The 25,010-nt window shown below is 49.5% G+C and overlaps 1 protein-coding gene across 4 annotated transcripts; it reads left to right on the forward strand.

Annotated features, from left to right (window-relative positions):
* The first annotated feature begins 226 nt into the window (after nucleotides 1-226).
* Nucleotides 227-24,391, forward strand: PFKFB3 (6-phosphofructo-2-kinase/fructose-2,6-biphosphatase 3). Of its 4 annotated transcripts, XM_090041574.1 has the most exons (16): nucleotides 227-614; nucleotides 5,888-6,013; nucleotides 6,465-6,561; nucleotides 7,246-7,312; nucleotides 7,961-8,035; nucleotides 8,459-8,515; nucleotides 10,300-10,424; nucleotides 11,308-11,515; nucleotides 11,762-11,908; nucleotides 12,592-12,696; nucleotides 13,401-13,530; nucleotides 14,028-14,090; nucleotides 14,331-14,395; nucleotides 16,075-16,248; nucleotides 17,502-17,524; nucleotides 21,387-24,391. In XM_090041574.1, the coding sequence occupies exons 1-16, from the start codon at nucleotides 536-538 to the stop codon at nucleotides 21,391-21,393; spliced, it is 1,548 nt and encodes a 515-aa protein (XP_089897700.1). In that variant the 5' UTR covers nucleotides 227-535; the 3' UTR covers nucleotides 21,394-24,391. The 4 variants fall into 4 exon arrangements, with proteins under 4 accessions (XP_089897700.1, XP_089897701.1, XP_089897702.1 ...); XM_090041575.1 differs by lacking the exon at nucleotides 17,502-17,524; XM_090041576.1 differs by lacking the exon at nucleotides 21,387-24,391 and having other exon boundaries at nucleotides 17,502-17,528.
* The last annotated feature ends 619 nt before the right edge of the window (nucleotides 24,392-25,010 follow it).

Genomic DNA, 25,010 nt, shown 5'->3' on the forward strand with positions numbered 1-25,010 from the left:
TTAGGCAGTTACACAGCAGACCCTGTTATCCAGACTACTCATGATGAGGCGACCGCGCAGCTCACCCCACGGGTCGGTCCCGCCCCCCCCGACTCCTAGTCCGCGCTCGCCAGGAGCGGGGTGAAGCGCTGGGACACCCCCCTCCCCCCCGAGAGGGGGCGGCATCGCGGCGCCGGGGCGGAGGCGGTTCAGCCCCGCGGCCGGGCCGGGCCGCACTGCGGAGCGGGGCCCATTGTTCTCGCGGCGCGGCGCGGCGGTCTGTGACGCCGCGGAGCGGCCACCCGCGCCCGCGGGGACGCCCCGCACCCCGGCGCGGAGCCGCCCCTTTGTCCGGCCGCGCGACGCCCCGCCCCGCCTGGGCCGGGCCGGGCCGGGCTGGGCGGGCCGCCGGCTGCTACATAGAGGCGAGCCGGGGCCGCGGCGCCGCACTGCCCTGCCGGCGAGCCCCGGGCGCGAGTCGGAGCCACTCCGGAGCAGCCGTAGCGCAGTGTCTAAACGTGCCCCGCTTGGCGCAGCCCCCTCCCCGCCGCCCACCATGCCCATGGAGCTGACGCAGAGCCGGATCCAGAAGATTTGGCTGCCCAGCGACCACCGCCCCGCGCCGCCCCGCCGAGGTGAGCCGGGCGCCCGGCGCTGCACGTGGCGCGGGGCCGGCGCCGAAACCCGCGGGTGCTCCCTTCAGGTTGGGGGGGCTGGGAGGAGCCCGTCCCAACCAGCAGCTGGTGGGACGTTTCCCTCTGCTGCTTTTGGGGGGGGGCTGAGCTCCTTGAGGCCCCTTTGCACCCTCGTGGGTGGGGATGCTCGTGGGGCGCACGTTGCTGCTTCCTCCATCAGCAGCCGGCTCGGGAAACCCCCCGGCACTGGCTTGCTTGGTGGTTAGACAGAGAGAGAGAGGGGAGGCGGGGGTGTCTGTGTGTGTGTGTGAGTAAAAGGACACTTATTCTGGTGGTGGAAGTAGAGATTTCAAGCTATGCGAGGCCAGTGGCGAGGAGAGGGAGCCGGACCCTCTGGCTTTGGCAGGGGCGGGAGGATCCTCGGGGGCTTGGGGTCTGATCCTGCCATGCCGGGGCTGTAACGCGAGCCGAATAGGAAATGGCTCTCAGCAGCAGGGCTGGACATCTGGTAGCTGGTCTCCGGTCCTGGAGAAGCTAGCTACCTCGCCCATAGGATATGCCGTTCACGTGTTCGGGTTTGAGCCTGTTACTCCAGCATCCGTGGAGATCCTCGCGGGAGAGAGATGCAGCTTCTTGCTGGAGAGAGAAGGGACTTGGTTCTGGTTGATGGAGATTTCGGTGAAGGCGCTAGGAAATGGGACGATGCATCTAGTCGTCCTTTTCCCCTAGCCTAGGACGGGTCCCATCCTGGATGGGATGCGGTGGTTCAATTTTTATGCAGCTGGGCATCAAGGGCTCGTTGGTTTGTTTTTTTTTTCCTTATTTGCAACTGTTTGGGTTAAATGAAACAAAGGGCACCGACAAAACTGGTCCAGGCTGCTGGGCAGACCTGAACCACAGCAGGGATTTTTTCTGGGATGCAAACAGAATAAAATCCTGGGGTGGGAGGGTGAAGGGGGGGTGTGAGAGTGTCTTATTTAAGCATAAATCAAAAACCCTTCCCTGGCTGGTGGCTCCGATGCTGTGTCGGTGCCTGTGAAACAATTAGTCTAATTGTCTGACTTCTCATCATGAGCCTCTGAATGGATGCAAAGTGATGCCTTAATCTGGGCTGTGCCTGGCGATCCATTCAATTTCTGTCAAGTTGCACGTCTCTCACGTAGGGTCTGTGAAGTCAAGTTATTGCAGCGGCTAAATGGGCAGAGCCATTTGCTGGGGGAGGGGGCGTGGGGAATGCAGGAGCACGAATGGCTGGTACCTTCCTTCTCCCCTCGCCTCTTATAGGGGATGCCGGTGCCTGCGCACGCATGCGAGCTCCGTGCTCTCTGGATCCGAGCACGGCTTGGGGGTCTGCCTTCCCCGAGTATGGGCGTACAGCGTATACCTGCACGCCTAGGCGTGGAAATCCTTGGCAGTATCATTCTGTGGTTGCACAGAGATAGGCATATCTGTGCATTATCTGGTTTTTCAAAAGACTGTGGGTGAGGCGTTGTGATCGCCTGGGAAAAGGTGCCTTATACGCGGCATTTTTATCCTATTTCCCATCCCAGTGCCGGTTTTTGGATGCCGGGCTTCTCATCCAAGGAAGCGTTGCCTTTCTTCCCCACCCTGCGGTGGATACCGCAATGCATCGCAACGTGCTTAGACTGGCTTCTGCCTATTAGGAGGCATCTATAATAAATTGCTGCCAAAGATGCTGGCTGCATCTTCTGAAGGCAGCACGTGCCTCGGTTACGCTGCGCTCCATTGTCTTATTTTACAGTGGCAGCTTTCCTGGTTTGCTCTTTGGAGACGGCGTGTTGGCTTCAGGGTCTCGGTGACGAAGGGGACCGGTTCTTTGCTGGGGCTTCTCTTTCGGGAGCCCTCGTGATCAGCCCTGAAGTTGTGGCGTGCATTGTTAAACAGGTCCCTACCCCCCACTGAGGCCAGCCGATGAAAAGACCCAGGTGCCCAAGTCAGAGGGAGCTGCTTGCTGGCCCAGTACCCTCTCAGGATGGGACCCCGTGGATGTATGGCTTTGTGTCAGCAGGCACTCGTAGAGTCTGCTTGAATGAACTGAGTGGAGCGTGAGGAGAAGGGAGTATTTAGAGCAAGCCCTCGGATGCCCTTCCCCTTTGAGGCATCTATTTATTCCTGAATGTGGAGCGCTCTTGGCAGATCCTTCCCGGCCCAGTGCATGGGACCCTTTGTCTGCCGTGGGGGAAGGGAGCAAATTAAGTTTCTTCCCTTCACCTCTGACCCTCCCGGGCTGGGGGTTAGAAGTCTGCGGTGCTGATGTGAGCAAAAGGCGGGCAACTCCCGAAATGCTGCATCATGCTCCGAGACGAGCGATCCCCGAGATGAGCCATCCTCGCTTAGTAACGTGGCGACTTTGTGATCCACAGGGAAGCATTAAAGGCGAGCGTCTGCAGATGTGGGGATTCAGGAGAGCAAGGCTGCATGGATTTTCTCGTTCATTATCCTTCTTTGCTTTATCCTTTGTTTGGATCATTTCCATCCGCTGCTGATGTTTTCTTCTTCTTTCTATACCCATTACTTTTGCCCTGCATCGTGTTACACAAAGGAGAAGAAAGCTGGTGCGATACTGAAAAATTATTTATTCTTAAGCCATCCAGAGACCACGTAGCATCGGTCATTGTGGAATAAGTGCCTGGTCCCAAATACCACCGAAGTTGACGGGTATTGGACTGAGCCTTGAAGTGTGGGGAGACTCGGGGTAGAGAGGGAATATCCTTCAAGAGCTCGTTTATAAAAGAGATGGGTCAATAAGTTGCCTATATAGATGATACAGAACACCAGTATTTTTAAGGCTGGTTTTACGCTTGATGTGAAGGCTAAGAGGTTGGGCACGCTGGAAGCCACCATTCGGGTCACTACAAAGCATTGCTGGCATAGCTGGGTCTGTCGGAGGGGTGTCCAGCCCACATCGCTATGTCGGCAAAACCCCTTGTGTGGCCACAGCGATGCGGACGGAAGAGGGCTTTTGTCCGTCGTCGTGTGTGGTGGTCTAGCTAAGCAAGCAGAAAAAAAAATCTCCTACTGCTGGCACACGGCATCTTCACCGGGGGCTCTTCCGACAGAGCTGGGCCAGCGTGGCTATCGTGGCAAAGGCAGCTATGCCATGGTGCGGAGGGCAGCGTAAACAGAAGCACATGCAGCCACGGCCAGAAGTAGCGTAGTAGGCTAGAAACTTTCCAGCTCATTTAGATTCCCAATTGGACCAGATCTTCTTTGCCTTCGAGACATGCCTGGGGCAGAGGTGGAGAGGGCGAAGATCTGGGACCCCATTCATAGATGTGAGGGGCTGGAAGGGACCTTGCAAAATCGAGTCCAGCCCCCCTGCACTGGGGCAGGAAAGACCGCTGGGATCAGATGACCCCAGCCAGGTGGGCGTCAAGACAGTTTTCGAAGATCGCCAGGGTGGGTGACTCTTTTTTTGCTACTCGCTGGCGATGTAATTGGGTTGAATGAAATAGGGGCTGGCATTTAAACAGTTAACCTGTCCCTTGTACCCGGCTGCACTCTAATGTAAGAATTGAGGATCAGTCCCTTGACACCGGATACTCCAAAAATGACCGGCTCCACAATAGATGCTTTGTGTGTAGTCAGTGGAAGAGGAAGGGACCGTCATCACCCTTTAATATCCATTTTTAAGCAACCTCACCCACACTGGAAGGGGGTGGCCTTATTTCTGTCCCTTTTCAAGGCTCAGTGGCATTTCTGTGCGAGTCCTTGATGGAAAGCGGCTAACTCCTTCTTGCAGAGCTCTTTGGGAAGGGCCTTTTTCAGGGTTTTGGAAATGTCTCCATGCCTGCATCTGAGTACGCACACATGCATCCATATGTGCACACATGCATCTAAGCACACATACATTCATATACGCACAGATGCCTCAACATATGCACACATGCATGCATCTAAGCACACGCATGCACCCGTACATCTCAGACCTGGCTGTCCCACTTAGTCCTCCCCCCCTCCCACCAAATCAGCATCCTATTTGTGACTCTTGAGTGCAGACAAACAGGGCTGCAGCCAGCAGGGAGGTGCTGCAGGTCTGGGTGGAGATGCACTTGCAGAGTGGCAGGAGGGGGAGTGAGGATGGTGCCCCGTGCCTGGCTCTAACTTGTGCTGCCACTTTGCCTTGCATTACTAAGCACTTGTTGTTTCATGCTGAGGCACTAAGGATTGCCCTCCCGGTGTCACCAGGCTAACCTAGGTGCCCTGCTCCCCAGGACCTGGTTGTGAGAAGAACATAGGAGTTGGATGGGAGCTGAGGACGAATGAGCCAAGTCACGTAGCCCAGCAGGGCAGGCGAGGTTTAGCTTGGCATCAGCTGACTGCCGGCTGATCCTCCAAGGCAAGCCCAAATGCCCTTGGGTATGCGCTGTGCCATCTTGGCACTGGCAGCAGCCGACAGCTCTGCTTGGGCACCTCTCAGTCCCGATCACTCAGTCTGAGAATCAGAGATGGTGCCACGTGGTCTCATTTTTGCTGGTACCTTTTTGAATCTCTGTGAATCGCTGTTTTGTATTTAAGATGAGCTGGGTTACCAAAAGGTTGTGTGGGGGCAAGGAGGCCTGTTCGCCGTCCAGAGACCTGAGGAAAGATGTTAAATTCCTTGAAACCTGTCTTTGACATTTCCAGCAACCTGCACGTCAGAACCCGATCCTAGTAGTTTGCCCTTCTCTGGCTTGTTATTGAATTAGCCCTGGGGCACGTTTGGGATGGGGTTAATATAACCTCCCCTGTGATTGAGGAAACCGAGGGGCAGTAGCTTGCTTGAGGTCAGAAGGAGTTTGGGGCACAGCAGGCAGTAGGACCCCGACTCCTAATCTTGCACGGTCTGACCTGCTCCCTGCCCTGCATGTCTGTGCCTAGGGGAAGGGGAGCACATGGATGATCAGCCACTTCTCAGCACTCGCAGGTAGTGGAAGCAATGCATAGGTGGGCCTAGCTTGATTTCCTTTGGCCAGTGCACGTGGCCCCTGCTCTCGGACGTGTTCATTCAGCAGCTCGTGTTGCAAAAAGTGAATCAGCAGATTTGCAGCTGGAGGCTTTCATGACTAATGCCAGTTGTCTGAGCCAAGCAGGGGAGCCAGGGGAAGATGGGGCATCCGGAAAGGAGGCATTCAGTTTCCCCCTCCTGCTGAAGGACCAAGGGAACGTTGCACACTCGGTTTATGAACCCTTGCACGCCCGAAGCCAAACGAGCTCGGGGATCAATGAGTTTATTTTATGATTCATTTTTTTTCCCTCTTTCCTCTTTGTAGCATGTGGGCCGCAGCTAGCGAATTCACCCACCGTGATCGTTATGGTTGGCCTTCCTGCTCGTGGGAAGACTTACATCTCAAAGAAGCTGACACGCTACCTCAATTGGATCGGTGTCCCAACAAAAGGTGAGGCCAGGGGTGACTGTTTCTGCCCTAAAGGCTCATGGCCTGCAAAATGCATGTGTGGAGCTAAATGCCCCAGGGCTTTGTGGCTTGTGGTGTCTCTTGCACCCAGCTCTCTGGAGAAGATGCAGTTCTTGACCGAACTGCGATGGCGGGGAAGCCCGCACCATTTACATACCTCCTGACCCTTCCACCTATGAGTGATTATGCATCCTCCTCGAGGAGACCACGGTCACCTAACCTGCTTTCAGGGGAACCACTGGCTGCTGAACCCAACAGCGCGCCTCTTCTTTATGACTGGAGTCTCTTGGAGATGCTGTCTCTGCCCAAGTCAGTCCCTTGTTGGGTTCTGCACACACCCCGTCGCATACCTGCCCCTGCCGGTGAAGCTCACTGAGCCGTGTACCTGTGTGCTGTCATGCTGACTGACCCCTCTTCCACTGCTCCCTTTCAGTCTTCAATGTAGGAGAGTATCGCCGAGAAGCCGTGAAGCATTACAGCTCCTATGACTTCTTCCGCCCCGACAATGAGGAGGCCATGAAAGTCCGGAAGTAAGTTTGCAGTTGCCTCCAAGCTGCTCTGATCACTCAACCTTAAGTCTGGGACAAGAAACCCTGCCGGCTGCTCTGGGATTGTTGTAACCAAGACCAGTGTCTGGGTCTCTCTTCCTAGATCTCCCACCCTCGCTCCACATATCCCTCTCGGAGCCTGACTTTGTAGAGGTGCTGAGCACCCACATCAAGCCTGTAGGAGTTTATCCTTGGAGGCTGGTACCTCTTCAGTGCACGGACATACCAGTTAGTCTTTTGGGTGTTCGTTTGGTGAATGGAGCGCAGGTTCCTTTTAATGTGACCGAGGGCCTGTAAGAACATGATGGTGCAACTATCTGCCAAGGTCTCAAATAACCTTTGCCCTTTGCAGTGCTGTTCTTGTTCATCTTACTGCAGTTATTACTCCATATCATGTGCAAGAAGGGATTCCTCATTTTGCCAGGGGGGAAACCAGAGCTCGTCAGCGCGAAGTGTCTTGCTCAAGACTGAGCAGGAAGGGACACAATGCGGGTTTGCATTCGCAGCTGTTGATTTGTAGATCAACGGATGTTGATTTGGCATGTACTAGGAATCGTAGGTGGAAGCTGAGGGGAAATTCAGAGGCCTTAGAACATTGAGTCCCCAGAGCCCGTGCGGCGGCTTTCATAAGCATCTCCGGTTAATTGAGAAACTTTCTTCTTGCAGACAATGTGCCTTAGCTGCCTTGAGAGATGTCAAATCGTACCTGTCAGAGGAGGGTGGCCAGATTGCGGTAAGTTCAGAGGGGTATTGCAGTGCACTGGAGAGTGCCATCTCCCTGCTTCAAAATCTTCCCCAGAAAGTGCAGACAGAGACCAGCTCTTGCTGAAACTCTCCTGCGGCAACCTATTTGCTGTGGGTCGGGCCCTCAAAACAGGGGTGTCGCCATGATTATAGCAAGACTCCAGATTGCAGCTTCTTATGGTCATCATAGTCCCCAGTGCCCCTCAGTTATCCTCATGAATGCCACATCTTCTTTAAACAGAGGGGGAGAAACTTGAGGCACAGAAAAAGGGACTTCCCTAAGTCCACATTGAAAGCTTGGGATAAAACCCAGGTGTCCAGATTCATAACCAGCAGTGTCCCCACTCCACCATTTTGAATGCTTTATTCTTGACTGAATTCATCCAAACCCATAGCGTCTCTCCACCCTTCGTCTCCCTTCTAGACATTTACTTGCATATTTCTGATCTTTAAAACACAAAGGAGTTGGGTGGAAACACTGTGTTGGCCAAAGAATGAGTTTTCCCTTTGAGCCAAAGTTACTTGAGTTTTTTTGAGTCTAACGCCTGCTGATATTGTGTCAGGATAGGGCTGCACTCCCTAAGAGGTATGTTAATGTCTTCAGAAGGTGACTTCTCTCTGGATGCTTTTTTTAAAGGTTTTTGATGCCACCAATACAACAAAAGAGAGAAGAGGAATGATTTTAAACTTTGCCAAAGAGAATAGATTCAAGGTCAGTATGTGTCAGACTCGTTTCTTGCATGAATGCATGGTCCCATTATCATACTAGCTGAGTACTGCCATACTACCGTACTCACTTCTTTATTCTAAGAACACCCACGGGAGGTAGACAGGGGGCATTAGCCCCATTTTACAGGTAGGAAACCAAGGTGAAGTGACTTGTCCAGGATTGGGGAACTCTGTGGTGGAAAAAGGAATTATACCCAGTTCTGCTGAGTCTCAGGGTAGTTATAAAATTCCCACACTGCCAAGATCCCTAGCCAAGAGGGGTAGAGATGAGGTAGCGAGGAGGGAAACGCACGTAGTTCTGAAACCTTCTTCACACCGACTTGCATGGGCTGGTGGGAACAGGGCTGGATGTGATACACTTCACATGTTTCATCTGTCCTCAGCTGGCTTTTGTTTTGCCTTCTAGGTGTTCTTCATCGAATCCGTTTGCAACGACCCCACGGTGGTTGCCACGAATGTCATGGTAAGAATAGAAAGCTGCTGCTTTCTTGTTAAAATCAGAATTCGCACAGGTTCACCCCTGCCCCAGCCAGCACTCAGCGTATTCATTCAGCAGTGCCATGCCAGGTTATACCGGCTGACGATTTACAATCTGTCTGGGGAGATATTTTCACGTAGTTCTGACTGAAGTGGCAACACAGAGATATCAGCGTAGAGCAGATGCGTTCAGTCTCTTCAGAGCTCTGCATATCCTTATACTTTTAATGCAGTAAATGTAATAATGGGTAACAAGTGCATATATGTCATGCATGCATGATTTAAGAGCCTAAAAATCTCACTGGCATACCCTGACACTCAAGTCCCCAGGCAACCATGGTGCCTTTGAAAACATCACTCATGTGCATCTGTTGTAAAAGCATCCCCACAAGGCTTATTTCCTCATCACTATGCAACTTTCTTGACAAAAAGGTGTACTTTGTCTTATAGCTCCTCGATCATATGAGGAGACCTGTTGGCTGTTAGTCGTCAGAGCTGATAGGTACATCTTGATTTACCTGTACATTTCACTATAATGCACTTTCCTCCATCTGGCACTGTTCCAGCCTTATCAAAACTTTCCCAGTGCAGTGTCTGGAATGGCACTGGCTTGGCAGGGTGCCTTAAGTTCAATAGATGTTGGTTCCTTGGGCAGGTTTTCTAGCAGTGCTGGGGTTTCCGGTATAGCTGCGTCCTGTGTTAGTGTCTTGCGCCTTTTACCCCTTTGTATAGCACTTCCTTACTAGTGCCGTTTAAACTAGTTAATGATTAAGGGTCTGGGAGGCATGACTTATGAGGAAAGGCCGAAAGAACTAGGGTTATTTGGTCTGGAGAAGAGAAGACTGAGGTGAAGATTTGGTAACAGTCTTCAAATACTTGAAAGGTGATTGTAGAGAAGATGGAGATGAACTTTTCTCTGGGGCTACAGGGGACAGGACTTAGGACTAATGTGCAGGGGTTGGAAATCAGGAGGTACTTAGGCTACCTAGAGAAACCGTGGAATCTCCACCTTGGGAGTTTTCAAGAGCAGGTTGGATAGGCACTTTGTCCCGGATGAAGGCATCCAAGCCCTCTTGCTTTGAGCCTGGGAGGATGACCGGATGAGGTTCCTTCCTACCCTACTTTCCTATAATGTTATGAAACACATGGCTTTGAGTTGCGTGTGAGGCTGCACTTGGATAGCATGCAGGAGGGTGCATCTCGCTACCTTTCTACAAGTGCAGCTCCCAGTGATTTCATGGGGGAAGGTAGTGTTTGGATCCCAGAGCCAGACCTTGAAAAAAATAGCTATAAGAAAACCCCTAGTTAGATAATACCTTAATGGAGCCAAAACTAAATCTGGATACATACAGCTTTCCTTTGTGCAGGATGTTGAACAGATGGTTTCTAGATGCTACACAAGGAGACAAAGCAGAGCCATAACAAAAGGCCCCAATCCTGCGTACGCGCTTAACTCGCATGAGTTATTCCGTTGCTTTTGATGTCACTTGTAAAGTTATTAGTGTGTGGAAATGTCTTTAGGGAGCAGGACTTTGACATGATTGCTGCCAGCCATTTACATTGATCCTCTCCTCCCCCTCTTCCCTCCCTGGCATTATCTTTTATAACTGCCAAATGCCAACTGTGAATGACCCAGCCAGTGACTCTAGGAATAACTTTGATACCCGATATTGAAACAATCTGATTATTCTAAATCTGTAGCCTGGTTGGAGACTGTCTGCACTGAAAGCTTTCTAAAGACTTATTGATTTGCTTTCTCTATTGCTGCAGGAAGTTAAATTATCCAGCCCAGATTACAGGGACTGTAACTCAACTGATGCCATGGAGGACTTTATGAAGAGAATCAATTGTTACCAGTCCAGCTACCAGCCACTTGACCCAGATGACTATGACCGGTAAGAAGCTTTGCTGACTTCTAAATAGGCTACTTTTAAAGGCCTTTTGTCCTCAGAGAAAAGAGTAATAAAGAGCTCAGTTGGAAGAGGTGAATGTGCTAGAATAAAATTTGTGTAAGTCTCCATTCCTCACTGTAAATTCAACCTCATTTTTGAGGACTGAGAAGGTCTGACTTTTCACTGCCTTTTGCGAAGCATCGTGCTGGTTTCTTGAGACTTTTCTGCCTATGTTTGCAGACTGCAGAGCTTCAGCACCGCAGCGGAGCTTTTGGGTGCTTCTCTGAACCTTATGACACTATTGTATTGAAGGTGTCTATGGATGGGATAGGGACAGGGTCCTAAAACTGGGTCGCCAACTCCCCAGCTAGCACATCCTCTCACCAGAACCTTGCCACCCTACGTGACTCCAGATACGGTCTTTCCTTGCCTGCAGGGTTGCAGTTTTTACCTTCTGTGCTTGTTCACAAGTCAGTCCTGGGTCCTGTGACATCCAGTCTGGGGACTGGGCAGCCTGCCCTCTGACCCTTCAGAAGTACTGTGGTCACTAGCCATGTGCTCTAGGCCTCAGCTGTCTCCAGCTTTGGGAACCACATAAAGGAATGCTGCCTCATTCCCGATCTCGTAGCACTAAAAAAGAGATTAAATTGATCCATGATTTAGGTAGAGAGCACAATCCACTGCAAGGCATGTGGAGATTAAAATCACTACTCCACTGACACTACCTAGGTAAAGGGGGAAGTCATGACATCTCTCTCAACAGCAGATCCCTTTAACACTGGGATTATATCCTGACCGAGATGTTTCACAAGCCAGGCTCTGAGATGTTGTTTGTGGAATTGTCCCCAGTTCATGTCACCACTGATCCTTGCCATGATTTCCATAGGGATCTCTCTCTGATCAAAGTGATCGACGTGGGGCGGAGGTTCCTTGTGAACAGGGTCCAGGATCACATCCAGAGCAGAATCGTCTACTACTTAATGAACATCCACGTCCAGCCCCGCACCATTTACCTCTGCCGACACGGCGAGAGTGAATTCAACCTCAAGGGGCAGATAGGGGGTGACTCGGGTCTCTCCAACAGGGGCAAGAAGGTAAGGGGAAAAATCCCTCTTGTGTTTGGGGAAGTGGGTGTAACTTGACTAGGCGCATGGGCTGTGTACTGTGCTGTGCATGAGACGTGCTGCCTGTGCTCTCTGGGTGGGTCTTGGTGCGGCATATGTGTCCTTTTCTGAAAGCAGCAGACCTTCTGGTATGTACACAAGCACTTGTGAATCTGGCAGCAGATGGGGAAGACAGGATGCAGATCACTAACCCCTCTCTTGTTCTACCTCCTACAGTTTTCCATTGCACTGAAAAAATTTGTTGAGGAGCAGAACCTGAAGGACCTCAAAGTCTGGACCAGCCAGATGAAAAGGACAATCCAAACAGCAGAAGCCCTCAAGTTGCCCTATGAGCAGTGGAAGGCACTCAATGAAATCGATGCGGTGAGCATCTTAATTGCCTTACTTGAGACTCATTCCCACTGTCCACGGGTTAAAGCATCAGCCTTTTGCCTCTTCCCAAATGTGGTGATGGAGGCAAGGCTTTAGGAGTCACTTCCCCAGTTTAATGCATCATTGCTTGCTTTGGAGAGGCTGTTTATGTCCATGAGAGCCTTAGCTGCAAGAGCAGAGGAGGAGGAGGACTGAAGTACCCAGGTAGCACTGGGATGGGGAAGCTGACTCAGTGCCCAGCTCTGGACGGTGCTGATGCTGAGCTTTCACAAGCAGTGAAATTTCACATGCCTGGAATGGCAAGGAAGCAGAAAGATGGAATATTGTCTCCCAGTCTGGTTTTGAAGGGTGAACGCCGTTCTCAGGTTAAATCGAGCAGAAGTGCTGGAGCCACATGCTTCCTGGCTTCTCCTTCTTTGCCCCTGATCTTGGCTCTGGATTACATGGAAGCTGCCAAACTGCTCAGTAACTTTGGCCTCAGACCTACCAGGTTAAAACTGCTGCAACCCAGTGCCACTGCAGAGCTGATTACTTAGATCGCTAAAGTGCTAGTTTTGCTCTTCAGGCTGGAACAGTGTTTGTTTTAAAGCCCCTTGGCACCTGCTGTAACGGGAACCTGCAGCTCTCTTGTATAGAGTTCAGTAAATAACTCCAGTGGCATCTTGTTTGTTCAGGGTGTATGCGAAGAGATGACTTATGAAGAAATCAAGGAACAGTATCCAGAAGAATTTGCTTTGCGGGATCAGGACAAATATTACTACCGCTACCCTTCTGGAGAGGTAGGTCTGTAGGAAACCCTCCCAGACTTGATGGAGATGGAAGAAAAGTCATTAGAATCCAGCTGTATAGCGAACCTGAACATCTTTCATAGGGAAGGAGTTTGCTTTACTTCCCTTCTCTAGTTCCCTCTCTGGCCGAGCGGCTGGGAGAATGAGCTGGTCAGGCATTTTTGGGGAGCGATATATCAGTCGGTGCAAGCGTTGAGTTCATTTGGCTTATTTATGGAGAAGGGACCAATAAGCATGAGCCAAATAAACTCCTGGGGAACACACAATCTTTGTTGGTACTCAGGCTTACTTCACACGCATAGTTATTTCTCATGGATGACTGATGCTAAACCTGGGTTTCTAAAATTCTCACTAGACGCCACTCTTGGTTTTGCCTGAGTGGAAGAGTCCTTGGAGATCTGTCAGATGATTCAGGCCTCCAGAGCTTAAAATGTCTCATGAGAAAGCAAACTTCAGACATGTAGTGATTCATTATGCTTAACAAACCCTTCGTGTTTGCATTGCCAATGCAGAATGTTGTTAGTTGCCTAGTCACAAGAAGCAGCCCAGACTTTAAGAGGTCTGCGGGAGAGAAGCGTAGCTTGGTCTAAATTAGGATCCCTGCTGGCAAACCAAAATGAAGACTGTTTTTGAGTCCTGAGAGACCTGGGCTCTGCCCTCTGTGTTTATCTCCAGTATCTCTCTCTGTTTTGCAGTCCTACCAAGATCTAGTGCAGCGCCTGGAACCGGTCATCATGGAGCTGGAGAGGCAGGAGAACGTCCTAGTGATCTGTCACCAGGCAGTGATGCGGTGTCTCCTGGCTTACTTCCTAGACAAGAGCGCAGGTACGTTGCTCCTGGGAAAGGGGATGGGGTACTTTGCAGCAGCTCTTATAAACCGATTGGAAGAAAATAGCATGTCCTGTGGCCCTGACCCTGCAGACACTCAGTGTTTTTAAACAGCTTTATCACCTGAATCCCGGCTATGTCCTGGGATGAGCAGTTCAGCCCACCAGCTGCTGGCCTCTAGTCCAGCCTGTGGGCTGCTGCAGTGTTATTCCCCCAAGTTTGCTTTGAGAGACTAATGGTCCCCCCCGCCATTGTTGAGGAGAGATGCTTGGCCTCTCAGTCAGATCCTGCCAACATGGGATGCTGGGCTGGCTGCAGAGCGCAGCCCCAGCCAGGTGCAGGCTTTGTCTGTGCAGACATGGCTGAGGCAGCGTTCCAGTTTGCATGAAGGGAAGAGCTGCCCTGCCAGCCCCTGCAGCTGAGGCATAGCTCAGCCCCTTGGAAAATGGATTATGTTGCCCATCCCATTGATAACCCACCTGTTGTTTCTGCAGCTGAAATGCCCTACCTGAAATGTCCCCTCCACACCGTGCTGAAGCTGACCCCCGTGGCCTATGGTAAGTGACCCACACTTCCTTGACACATCGGCTCGAACATTTCAGCGAAGCATTTACTGGTAGTTGCATCCTGTTTAAAAATTAAGCTGGAAGCCCCAGTGGGGAAGCAGGACCTGCACCTTTGAGTGTGCACAGTGCCGTCCTGATCCTGGCGGGGGTGGTTGGGCCCAAGTATCATACCAACCCTACCAGAACTCGTGCTGGCCACCTCTTCATTTGTTGTTTTCCTCCCCTCTCCAGGCTGCCGGGTTGAGTCCATCTGTCTGAACGTTGAAGCAGTGAACACTCACAGAGAACGGTCAGAGGTGAGTGGCGCTTTCGCTTCCCTCCCTCCCTCTCCTAATGCTAGCTGGCAACAAGGACCTCTGGAGAGGTTGCAGAGGGGTGGGGGAGTCATTTAGTGGGCACTTGTGCTGCGAAGAGCAGGAACAGTAAGCAGCATGGTGCTCTGAATGTTGGAAAAGACGGGTTGTCACATCCACTGCGAACACTTTCCCCAGATCCTTAACCAAAGCCCAGTGAGGCCAATGAAAAGTTTCTCCTTGGGCCATAATGATATCTAGCTTTTTCACAGAACTTTTCAAAGTGCTTTGCAAGGCTGATGGTATCCTACCCCTGAGGAACAGGGAGAGGCATTGACTTCTGGAAATCTCAATTCTGTCTTTACCAGTCTTGGAGATTTCTAGCCAGTGCTGGACCTCCTCTTTGGTCTTTGGATCACCCCTGAATGACTGTAATGGAAACTGAAGCAGGCAGATTGCCGAGGCCAGCAGCGCAAGTGATAAAAGCAAGAGGAGAAGGAGGCAGGGAATGACCACAACAGTTTCGTAGTTGGGGATGGGTTTGTTGAGCCAGAGGATGTTAGAGGAATGGGATTATCTCCTCATGGGGGAGACTAGTTTATCTGGTGTTGTGCTCTTGGGCCTGGTAAGCCAAACAGATTTAAGTCCAGCCATTGTTTGGATGGGAGACTCCCTTCTTCCCCGCCCCCTGCAAAATATATATATGTAGGTGCTACAGGAAGTAGTGCTGGTTATTGAATAGACAGCACACTTCCTCTGGGTTGGTACCAAAGGCGGCGTGCTCAGGCTTGGTGGTTTGGGATCTTCTGGGTGAGACATATACTTCAGTCTGCAGCTAGTTAATATATCCCATCCTACTCTTTAGTAGTGGCAGTCTTAGCCCACCTGGGCTGGTGAGACCGTCTCTTTGAGTTGCCCACTTGGGGTGGCTTTTCCTTTCTTCTTCACTCTCCGGCTGACACCAGATACAGCGTTGTCAGATGTCAGCCTTCTCCTAGATGCAGCTGCACAGCCTGCAGCGCATGAAGCCATTCCTCTTCGTGTAGCTTATGCCAAGTGCTTTTGAGTCCTCTGAAAGCTGCTGCAGGAAACTCCACAGCTAGACTTGAAGTGAGACGCTAAAGCTTAGGCCAGTGCATAGTGCTCGGGTTGGGCTCCTGGTAGCTGCCCTGCTATTTCACACCAGGGAGCACAAGCCTCTCGCTGTTGTGCTTCACTGGCTGCTCTAATTGCTGAATGTTTCTCTGTAGCTCGATGAGTTCATTCTGTTCCTCTTGGTTTTTATGCTCCCTGCTCACCTAGCTCCTTGGGGCAAAAGAAGAAACTTTGAAAAGGAGACTGAAGGGCTTTCTTCTTCACTCTGACCTACACTATATAGTCCTCATCCTTTCCAGCTGTTGCCTTTTTTTGTGTGTGCGCCCATAAAATGAGGGGAAGATAGCAGGGGGGAGGGAATCTCCCTTTGCAATGCAGGGTAGTTTGTCTTTTTAATTCTCTTTAGACAGTCTCTCCTATTCTCTACGCTTATTTTTGGTGACCAGAGATACAAATGCATCAACTGAGAGCTTTGTTTGTAGTCGCTGTTAATCGGGGGCGGGGAGGAAGAGAGGGCAATTTTTAAAATGGCTTTTTTCGTAACTGTCGCCTTCTTCCTTTTTTGTCTTTGTCTCGCTTTAATTTAGGAAGCAAAGAAGGGACCTAACCCGCTCATGAGACGCAATAGTGTTACCCCTCTAGCAAGCCCAGAACCTACCAAAAAACCTCGCATCAACAGCTTTGAGGAGCATGTGGCTTCTTCTTCTGCCGCCCTGCCAGTCTGTATGCCCCAGGAGGTGCCCACCCAGCTGCCTGGACAAGTTAGTTGAATTCTTTTCCTTGGTGTTGGTGTTGGTGGTGTCGTCGTCCTTGTGTTGCTTCTAAATATAGGGACTGGTCTTTGTGATTGAAAACAAGTAGCTCATAGCAGCACAATAGCGTGCCATCTACTGCTGTCCCTTGCATTTAAAATCATCCACTGAACAAGGGTTGTCAAACGCCTTGCGTTTCTTAGCCTTTGTATAGTTTAGAAAGCTCCAGGCCGAAGGGAGCAGCTGTGTTGGTCGACACTCATGTTCCTCTCCTGCCCCGTCTTGAATCTCAGTTACTGGACATCCACCGCGATGCAGAAGCCTAGGGCTAGCTTGTCCACCCCTGTCTAGATCATCCATTTAAACCCTCCCATCCTTCCTCCTCTGGGCTCCCGCTGTTCCTTTATATGGCAAGAATTTAACTGTAGGTATTGCAATAAAGAAATAATTCTTGACACCATCCTCTTGCTATAACTGCTTCCCTACTTTCCCTATATTTAAAATAAAAACAGTCTAGGTAAGAGTAAGGCAATGACATGACCTGAATTGCCATTTCAAGCAGAGCCCAGCTGAGGCTGATTTTTTTTTTTTTTTTTTTGAACTGGCTTTGACTATAATTATGTTGCCGCCTGGCAAGAATTAGCTGCTGGACTGGGTTATTGAAAGCCCTGGGGCACTTCTGGAGTGGGCAGGAGAGCCCTGAAGCGCTCCTCCAGGGACGTTTCTCGATTCCCCTCCACCCCTTAATAATAGAAACTCCTCTGAGTCGTCTCCTTCAACCCTGTGAAATTCTGGCCAAGTGCCCTATACAGGCCTTTTAAAGACCACCTCAATTATACATGAGCTTCTCCCTTCTGTTCCTGAGACGGGACAGGTGGTAGGCTTATACGAGTGCCTAGCCATGCTTCCTTTCCCCTTTGGTCCATGTTAACTTCTTTGTGTCCTCTCCTCTGTCTTATAGGTCAACCCTAGAAGTAGCTTTAGGAAAGGCAGCACGCTCATGCTCTTCTGAACTGGCATGAACGGCTGGCGGTCCTGTCTGGTGGCTGCTTCGTATTAACACTTAGTTCTCAACTAGTGCTAGCAGGGGTGCTAATGGCGCTTCCAGCTGTGGGAGTCCTTTATGCTAGCGATCCAGCTGATTAGGATCCGAATTGTTCTTTGTTTCGTTGCCTCTTGCTGACTTCAGGTGACCCCCTCCCTCCTCGCACTGCATTACTGACGCTTCTCTTTCCATTCTCTTTCTCTCTCTTTCCCTACAGCCTTTACTAGGGAAGGCATGTCTGTAAGTATCTTCTCATGAGTTTCCCCCTCCCTCTTTCTGTACCTCTTTCAATCCCACTGGCTATCTTGCTGTTGGGGGTTGTGAAAGTAGACAGAGATGCAAACTTTAATTCTGTGGTTTCTGAGTTGTTCTTTTCATGGGGGGAATTTCTGTATCTTGCCGCTGCCCTGGTACTGTTTGTTCAGGTGCACGAACGTCTTGCATTAAACCTCCATAGTCCGTCCTCTGTTGAGATGAGAAGCATGCCTTTTGCCTCCTAATCTCTCCCTCCCTCGCTTGCTCTTTTTCCAACTGTTTGGTCAATGGGATTGCAGCCTGCTAAGGTTTCTCATCTGTATTTGCACCTCCTGCTGTAAACCTGGTTTGCCCTTCCTGTTGGCTGTGTGGCTTATTGTGGACAGTTTGGCATCTAACTAGATTGAGGAAAAAGGGGTATCTTTCTAGCTAGAAGGTGATGCAGATTATCTGCTTCAGCCATCCGTTGGGGGAGTATTGTCTATTGGGAGCTAGACATCCTGGTTGAAGAGCTGTATGCTTAGCTCATGGAGATGCTTCCCAAAACCAGTTTTTTGGCTCCTTTTTAGAGAGTGATGGGTTGGAAGGGGTTGGACCCAAGAGGCTTCCTGGGAAGGCTTTATAAAAAGTGACCTACTTCAGGTCACTCCAGCACTCTACATCCTGTGTCCCAAGGAAGAGTGGTTGAAGTTGGACCGATTGCCATCAGGTCCTGGTGTCCGTCCACTTGGGAACGAAGGTTTTTTGGGCACAGCGCATCCAAGTTGGCTTGGAATATTGTATAGCCAAGACCATGTCACTTGCAGGTGTTTATACCTGAGCATGTAACCATTGTCCCTACGTCCTGCAGTAGCCCTGGCTGTGAGTGCTCTGAATTGTTGCTGGAGGATCCCTAGTTATTAAATTAAATAAGGACAAAGCCAGTTCAGTGTGAAAGGGAAGCTTCCTTGTTTTACCAGTGTCAGATTTCTGGCTCAAAGAAACAGCAGGAGCATAAGCTGTGCTCCTGTTTCTTCTTTAAGACTCTTGGGTTGTCTAGATCTGGTGCAGAATAACAATAGTGAAGTAGTCAGCAGGCACCTAATTGGCACACGTTGGTTGTAGGTAACCAGGGAACAGGCACCACGTGATGGCACGCGGGGATCGGCTTGCTCTCCGAAGCACAGTCTGGATCAGGCCGATACGCAGCTCTGCCCTTATTTGTTTTGCGGGCTAAAGATGCCAGGATTTGCTGTTAGCTGAGGCAGCACGCAGCCGCTGCAGCATACCGATTGAACTTCATTTTAATTCTTCCCATCTCCTCCTCACCTTGTGACCGGTTTGGAAAGGCGGCCTGACTAACAGCTTCTGTATTTGGAGGGCAGGTGGGAACGGGTCAGATCAGTGAGAGGTCAGAAAAAGTCGTGTCTGGGTCTTGTTTTTGGGGGTGCTTAGGTCTCGCATTAAAGGCTGAGCATAGGAGCCTTCCTCTTTTTTTTTTTTTTTTTATGTTGGATCTGTTTGGCATGGCATGCATGGCTGCTCTTTTGCTGTCCTCACCGTTTGTGGGCACTGGGTCTGTAAGAAAACGTATTCCTGGAACAGAGGGACCTTTAGCTGTGCGACACTGGCCGAGCCTCACATAGTTGTTCCCTCCAGGGCAGAGGGTTGCAGCCCTTTGGAGACAGCTGCGTCAGGTTGCCAGGCAAAAAAACTCGGAGGACCAGCTGGCTCAATAAAGTTCCCATGGCCTTCCCCAGCTCTTGAGACTTAAAATTTAGGGCAGCCCAGACTACTATGGTTTGGAGCTTGGCCGGGTGGTGGCATTTACAGATATCTAGCTCAGATGCTTATTGCTGAAGGTAGATGAGACGGATGATCCTGCCTTGAGCAGTGGTTGGATATGAGATCCGCTCTTGATTCTAAAATATCCCGGTCAAATACAAGGGGAAGCCTTGAGTGTCTAAGCTAATGTCACGTGCATGTTCTTTGAGTCCTCTTAATGCCTGTGTTAGACCGCTATCTGCCTACCAATATATAGCATGGATGCGTCTTGGTAGGCGTCTCCTGAGGATGTCCGCTTGCGCTGGAGCGTAAGAGCGTGTAATTATGGCTGCCCACCCTTTTTCGGACAGTAGTAACTCACTCCCTTACTTCCACCCATGAGCTCTAGTGTTTAAGGCAGATCCTGTGCTGATGCCACGTCGTATGTGCCATTGAAATCAATTCAACTCCTACCCTTCACAGCAGCTGAGGATCTAAAGAGTGGCCAACTTGCAAAGGCAAGAGTTGGGTAGTGGTTCCCAGACACTGACACTTCAAACTGAGTATGATAGGAAGGGTTTGGAGATGGTTCAATGGACAACAAGGTCACCTGGAAAACAGGCAGGAAATAAAATAAAAATGGGATGGCCATGTTCAGCCAGCAGCTCAGCAGGAAAAAGCCCAACAGTACTTTGAAAGTGCTCATGCATCAGAGAGCATGGGGGAAAAACAGCTGTTGCTTTTTTTTGTGGTTTTTTTACTCTAATGTCGCACATGAGATTGTGTGGGTTTCTTCTGCATTTACATGTTTTGAACCTAAATGCATGTTTTGGTAAGAAATCCAATTTAAAAAGTTTTCTCCCCTTCACTTTTCATGCTTAAAGACGAACTGTCTGTCACTTTCTCAAAGTTTTCTCTTTACTAACATTTCCAAGGTAAATGGCTTGATGCATGCTGTGGTTTTTTCCCCTGATCTGACCCCGTCTCATTAGATAAAAAGAGCATCTCAGCTCCCCCCCAACCCGCTTTTTGTTTTTTGCATTTGAGCCCATGTTATAAACCCAATAAGAACTGTGATTTCTGTTAAGGGGTCCATGTGGCCATATAGATGAAGGGAAAAAAAACCCCACCTTGTTGTCCTAAGAAACTCCCTAGTCTTTTCCTCCTTTTTTAATGTCCTCTGTGATGTTGTAAATGGGAAAAATGCTTCCAGTTGTGGGGAACCCTCAGCAACCCCCAGTGTCTAGCGGGTGCTGTTTTACCTTCTGATGCTCTCTCTGGTGTTCATGTGTTGTCACTGTTGTGTGTATGTAGTTGTGGAGACTTCCATTGTCCTTGTGATGTATTAGAAAGTGCCTTTTTATCGGACCCCAATGTTCGCTGGATGTCTTCGCAATAGTGGTTCTGAAGGGATGAGTCTGTAGCTGGGTGGCAGATGGACCCCAGAACAATGTGGGACCTTACTGCTAATAAATGGGGTGTGGCGGGAGGGTTTGCAAAGTTGGTCCTTCTCAGTCTGTAGTCCACCGTGCCATGGGCTAAGGGAAGCAGAGCCCCTGTGCTCAGCTGAAACAGCCAGTACATGCACACCTCCCTGTGCCATCTTGCAGACTGGCACCATAGGGTGGGTGGGTTGAAATACAAGTTATTACTGAGCATCCACGAATGTGCTTGTAGCCCTGGAGAAACAAAGATCCAGGGCCTAAGTTTTCACCCTCTTGGGCCTTATGGCCGTTTATGCTTTTGCAAAGTGGGCTGATCTGGAAGTATTATACACCCAGCGTGCATATAGCGTCAGGCTCTGCCCTGAGATCTTCCCAATTTCAATAAAGACAGGACACCCATGAGACTGGGGGGGGCAAGGGGGAGGCATTGGCAGCGTATAACCAAACCCTCTGGGGTAGTCTTGTTTTATATTAGCTGCTCCTTCAAGAGGCATTGCGTGATCTGCCTCCCTGCTGGGTGCTTTTGCACAGATCCCTTTATGTCAACTTTCTCTTGCCCAGTGTTTTTGCATGTTCAAAATGGTGCCATGTCTCTTGTTATCCTTGGTGTTTGGAGTCACAGGACCAATCTAACCCTGATTCCACTTCTCTCTTTGCAGAACATGAATAACTCTCAGAAGCAATCGTGATTTCTTCCAGGGCAGTGAAAGCCGACAAGAGAAGCCAACTCCACTCCATCATCATTTCTGAAGCTTGCTTGTATCATACTCCTCCATTCGACTCGAGGTCGACCTTTGGTTGCTTCTACCATAGCTGTTCATCTGCAAACTTGGACTTTCTTGAATGGGGGAGAGAGAGAATTTTGAAACGGGGGGGAAAAAAGTGGATTCAACATCAAATCCTTAGGCCATTTTGTGTTTCCTCTCTGGTGTTTGATCTACCGTAGCAAGCTGTACAGTGCTTCTAGTGCACAGAGTTTCCGAACTTTATTTTTGTTTGTAAGCGATGTGATCTCCTCGCAGGGACGACCATCTGGTACCGGCTCGTCTTGGGGTTGCGAGGAGGTACGCGGAAGTTGCAGGGGTAGCAGAGAAATATGGGGAGGACTTTTAAATCTTCTCTTCCATCGTATCAGGCTCCTGAGAGACTGGCAGTGGTCAGGAACCTGTGTGCATCCAGTCTCATTGATGTATGTGACCTGACTGCAGAGAAGGCGGAGGCAGTGGTGTGAAATCTTTGACTGTTGGAGCCGAATTTTGCAGCTGGTTTTAAGAAAAAAAGAAAAAAAAATGGAGGAAAAAGAATACACTATCTGTATTACTATGAAAGGGATCTGCAGAGAATGTAAATCTGCTCCTGAAACCAAGTTAAGCTGCCTTTAGCATAAAACCCAGCTTCCCTGGTGCTAGCTTAGGAGGTGATTTTTGGCCACTGGCTGACTTGAAGTGGCACCTCAGCTTGTATTGTGGGAAGCCCTTGAATTTTTTTGTTGTTGCTGTTTTGAATTGAATTTGGGTTGTATGGGCGAGGGGTGGGGTGGGGTGGGGTGGGGTGCGGACAGAGACTTACGTGATCGAAGAAGCGCGCGCTGTATTTATATTTCATTTGTAATCCATCTGCCTGCCCTCCCCTTCTTTAGATGGATTTTGGCCTGCATGTCCGCAGGACCAGGGCAGCCTTTTCAAAACTAGGTGTCCACACTAAGCTAGATGCATTTGCAGACACGTGAGTCTGAGGCGTACGGAGGCCTCTCCAAGAGAAGCAAGTTCTCTGAGGGAGGAATGCATGTGTAGATCTAGAAGAAGTCACAATAGGAGACACTCATTTCTTTTTTTAAAAATCTCTTGGTTTTTGCACTTTGTGTGGCAGGAGCATGATTTTATTTTTCTTCTTTCGGCAAATCCTGCCCTTGGCAGGTGAAGCCTAAATCCCCAGATCCTGTCTTGCATGTGCTGAAGAGCTAAGGCCACAAAGCAGTGGATAGGGACAGTATTAACAGGGTGGGGTGAGGTGTGAGCTACTAATTTTTTGTTTATAGAGCAGCTGTAGGAACTGGCGGGTGCCCAAGTGTTGTGTGTGCAAATCCCTTCTTGGCACACTGGTTAGGTTAAGGGGTTTAAGACCAAGGTGAACCACTACTATGTGATGGTGCAGAAATTTGTGTGCGTGTCTGTGTGTGCATGTATGTGTGTTTGTTTTTTTTCCCCACAGATGGGATTCCTTCCTCACGGCAGAAGCACCGGGGAGACTTTGTTTGAAGCAGTCCTAGCTTTCTCCCCTCCACCCAGGACATACATTTATTTTATTTTGTTTTGCTCACCCCTAGGCTTCAGTGGGAGCCTACCATGCGTCCTGTCCAGCATACAAGCGCAGAGCCAAAAAACAAAAAATCAGAGTAGAGCTCAAGCAATACTTCTTCGTCGTAATGTGCAACTAAATCATGTGCCGAAAGGATGCACTCTACAGTCCGTTAGCTAAGCGGGGGGGACCCTCAGCTGGGATAATGGGGTTGGGGCAACTTTTGTCCCTGTCTCTCTCTTTCCTTTTGTTCTTGCTTCCAGTAACAGCTAGTGATATTTCTGCAGATGGGAGCAGAGAGGCTCTGCTGGAAAGTGGCTACTTTTTTTTTTGCTTAGGAAAGGCAAACCACAGTGCCTAATGCTTTAGCCTTGCACAGTGCAAATGCTTTGTATGTCTTCGAGCAGCACCAGCCAGAGGCCATCACCGGCTCTCTCCACTCATATCTGACCATCGATGATATTGGTGACCTGCCTGTGCGAGGTCGTTCGCATATACACGTTCTTGTATAGACGAAGCGGAGAAGACACTTTTTTAAAATAGCCATGTTAAATGCAGAGTCCCCTTTCCGTGCGTGCGTGTGCATGTTTTAATGTCTGCCCTTTAAATTCACTGGGTTTTTTTAAGAGCCTTTTTTTTTTTTTCTGAGGGCAAGTGACTTGTATCTTCTGAAACCACTTCCCTAGGAGCGTGACTGCTGCATTATCTCCCTATAGCAGGAGGAGACGAACGCAAACACGACATCCACAGAGCCCTCCCCATTATCAATATACAGTAAACATGTGATCTCCAAACAACATAAAATACTTTTGGGGGTTTTTTTGTTGTTGTTTTAACTGTTTTAATCTGGCTAGTCAGAAGGGAGATTTTATTTATGGCTTCAAATTAGCAGATGGATTCCCCCCCCCCCACACTTAGTGGTGGTGAGTTGAGCAAGATGCTGGAAGGAAGAGAAATTAGTTGTCACACTAGAAGCATGACAGCAGTCCTGATTTCTTGTAAAAAACACAATTATTGGGCAATGCCATCTAGAGTACAGGGGCGAGTGAGGAAAAAGAATTTGATGAACCACACCAATGACTTGTTTTCCTTTGTGATACTTGAATTTATTTTTTTATGATTTTGATAGCAAAGTGGTGTTTATTTATTTAATGTATTCTGCAAAGCTTGGAGAGAAGGTTAGTTTTTGGGGAGGATTTTTTTTTTTTTTTTTTTAAATTTGTGGTATGTTAAATGTATTCTGTATATATGTCTGGAATAATTGCCTGAGACAAAAGCTGTGTCAGCTTAAAAACAGGGTATGCCTTTCAGAAATTTGTATATTTTGCAGTTGCCGGACCAATAAAATATCTTGTTGGAATAGAGACTTGGTATGGTTCTTTACTGGAAAACGCTGGTCTTATTTACCAGTTCCCATCTGTGCCTAATAGATGCTTCCTTGCATCTTAAAATCATAGGAAAGCAGGGCTGGAAGGGGTCTCTAGCAGAGAGTTGGGCTAGAAGACCTCTAGAGGCATGATCATCCTTATCCAAACCACCTGATACAAATCCTTGTTTAACTTATTACTGATGTTACATAATCAACCCCTCTGCACAACTACTAGCCCCCTAACCTGTCCCAGAGGTAAAGCAAGGGGGCAACAGTAGGCAATGTCCTGCTGCTATGGGGGCTGTTAAAATTCACTCGGGAGATCCAGGCATGTTTGCATTTCATACACGTAGTCCAAATGCAAAATATGTCTTAAGCAGCGAAAGGTCATATCTAGACCTTACAAAGAAAAGTGAGCTCCCCGGGGTAGGCCTGAAGTCTAAGGGGTTCTACATGCTAGATTTGCCTGTGCTAGCCGGGATTAGCCACTGCCACTGAATTGCAGCCACTTCTGAGTCAGAGAGTAGCAAACCAGAGGTGTGTTGCACGATTGCGGGGTCAGTGGACACGTCCCTGAAGAAATTCTGCTCTCATGGAAAACTTGGGGGATCTTCAG

This window comes from Crocodylus siamensis, chromosome 4 (assembly GCF_052110815.1).
Source record: "Crocodylus siamensis isolate JL-2025a chromosome 4, ASM5211081v1, whole genome shotgun sequence".
NCBI lineage: Eukaryota > Metazoa > Chordata > Crocodylia > Crocodylidae > Crocodylus > Crocodylus siamensis.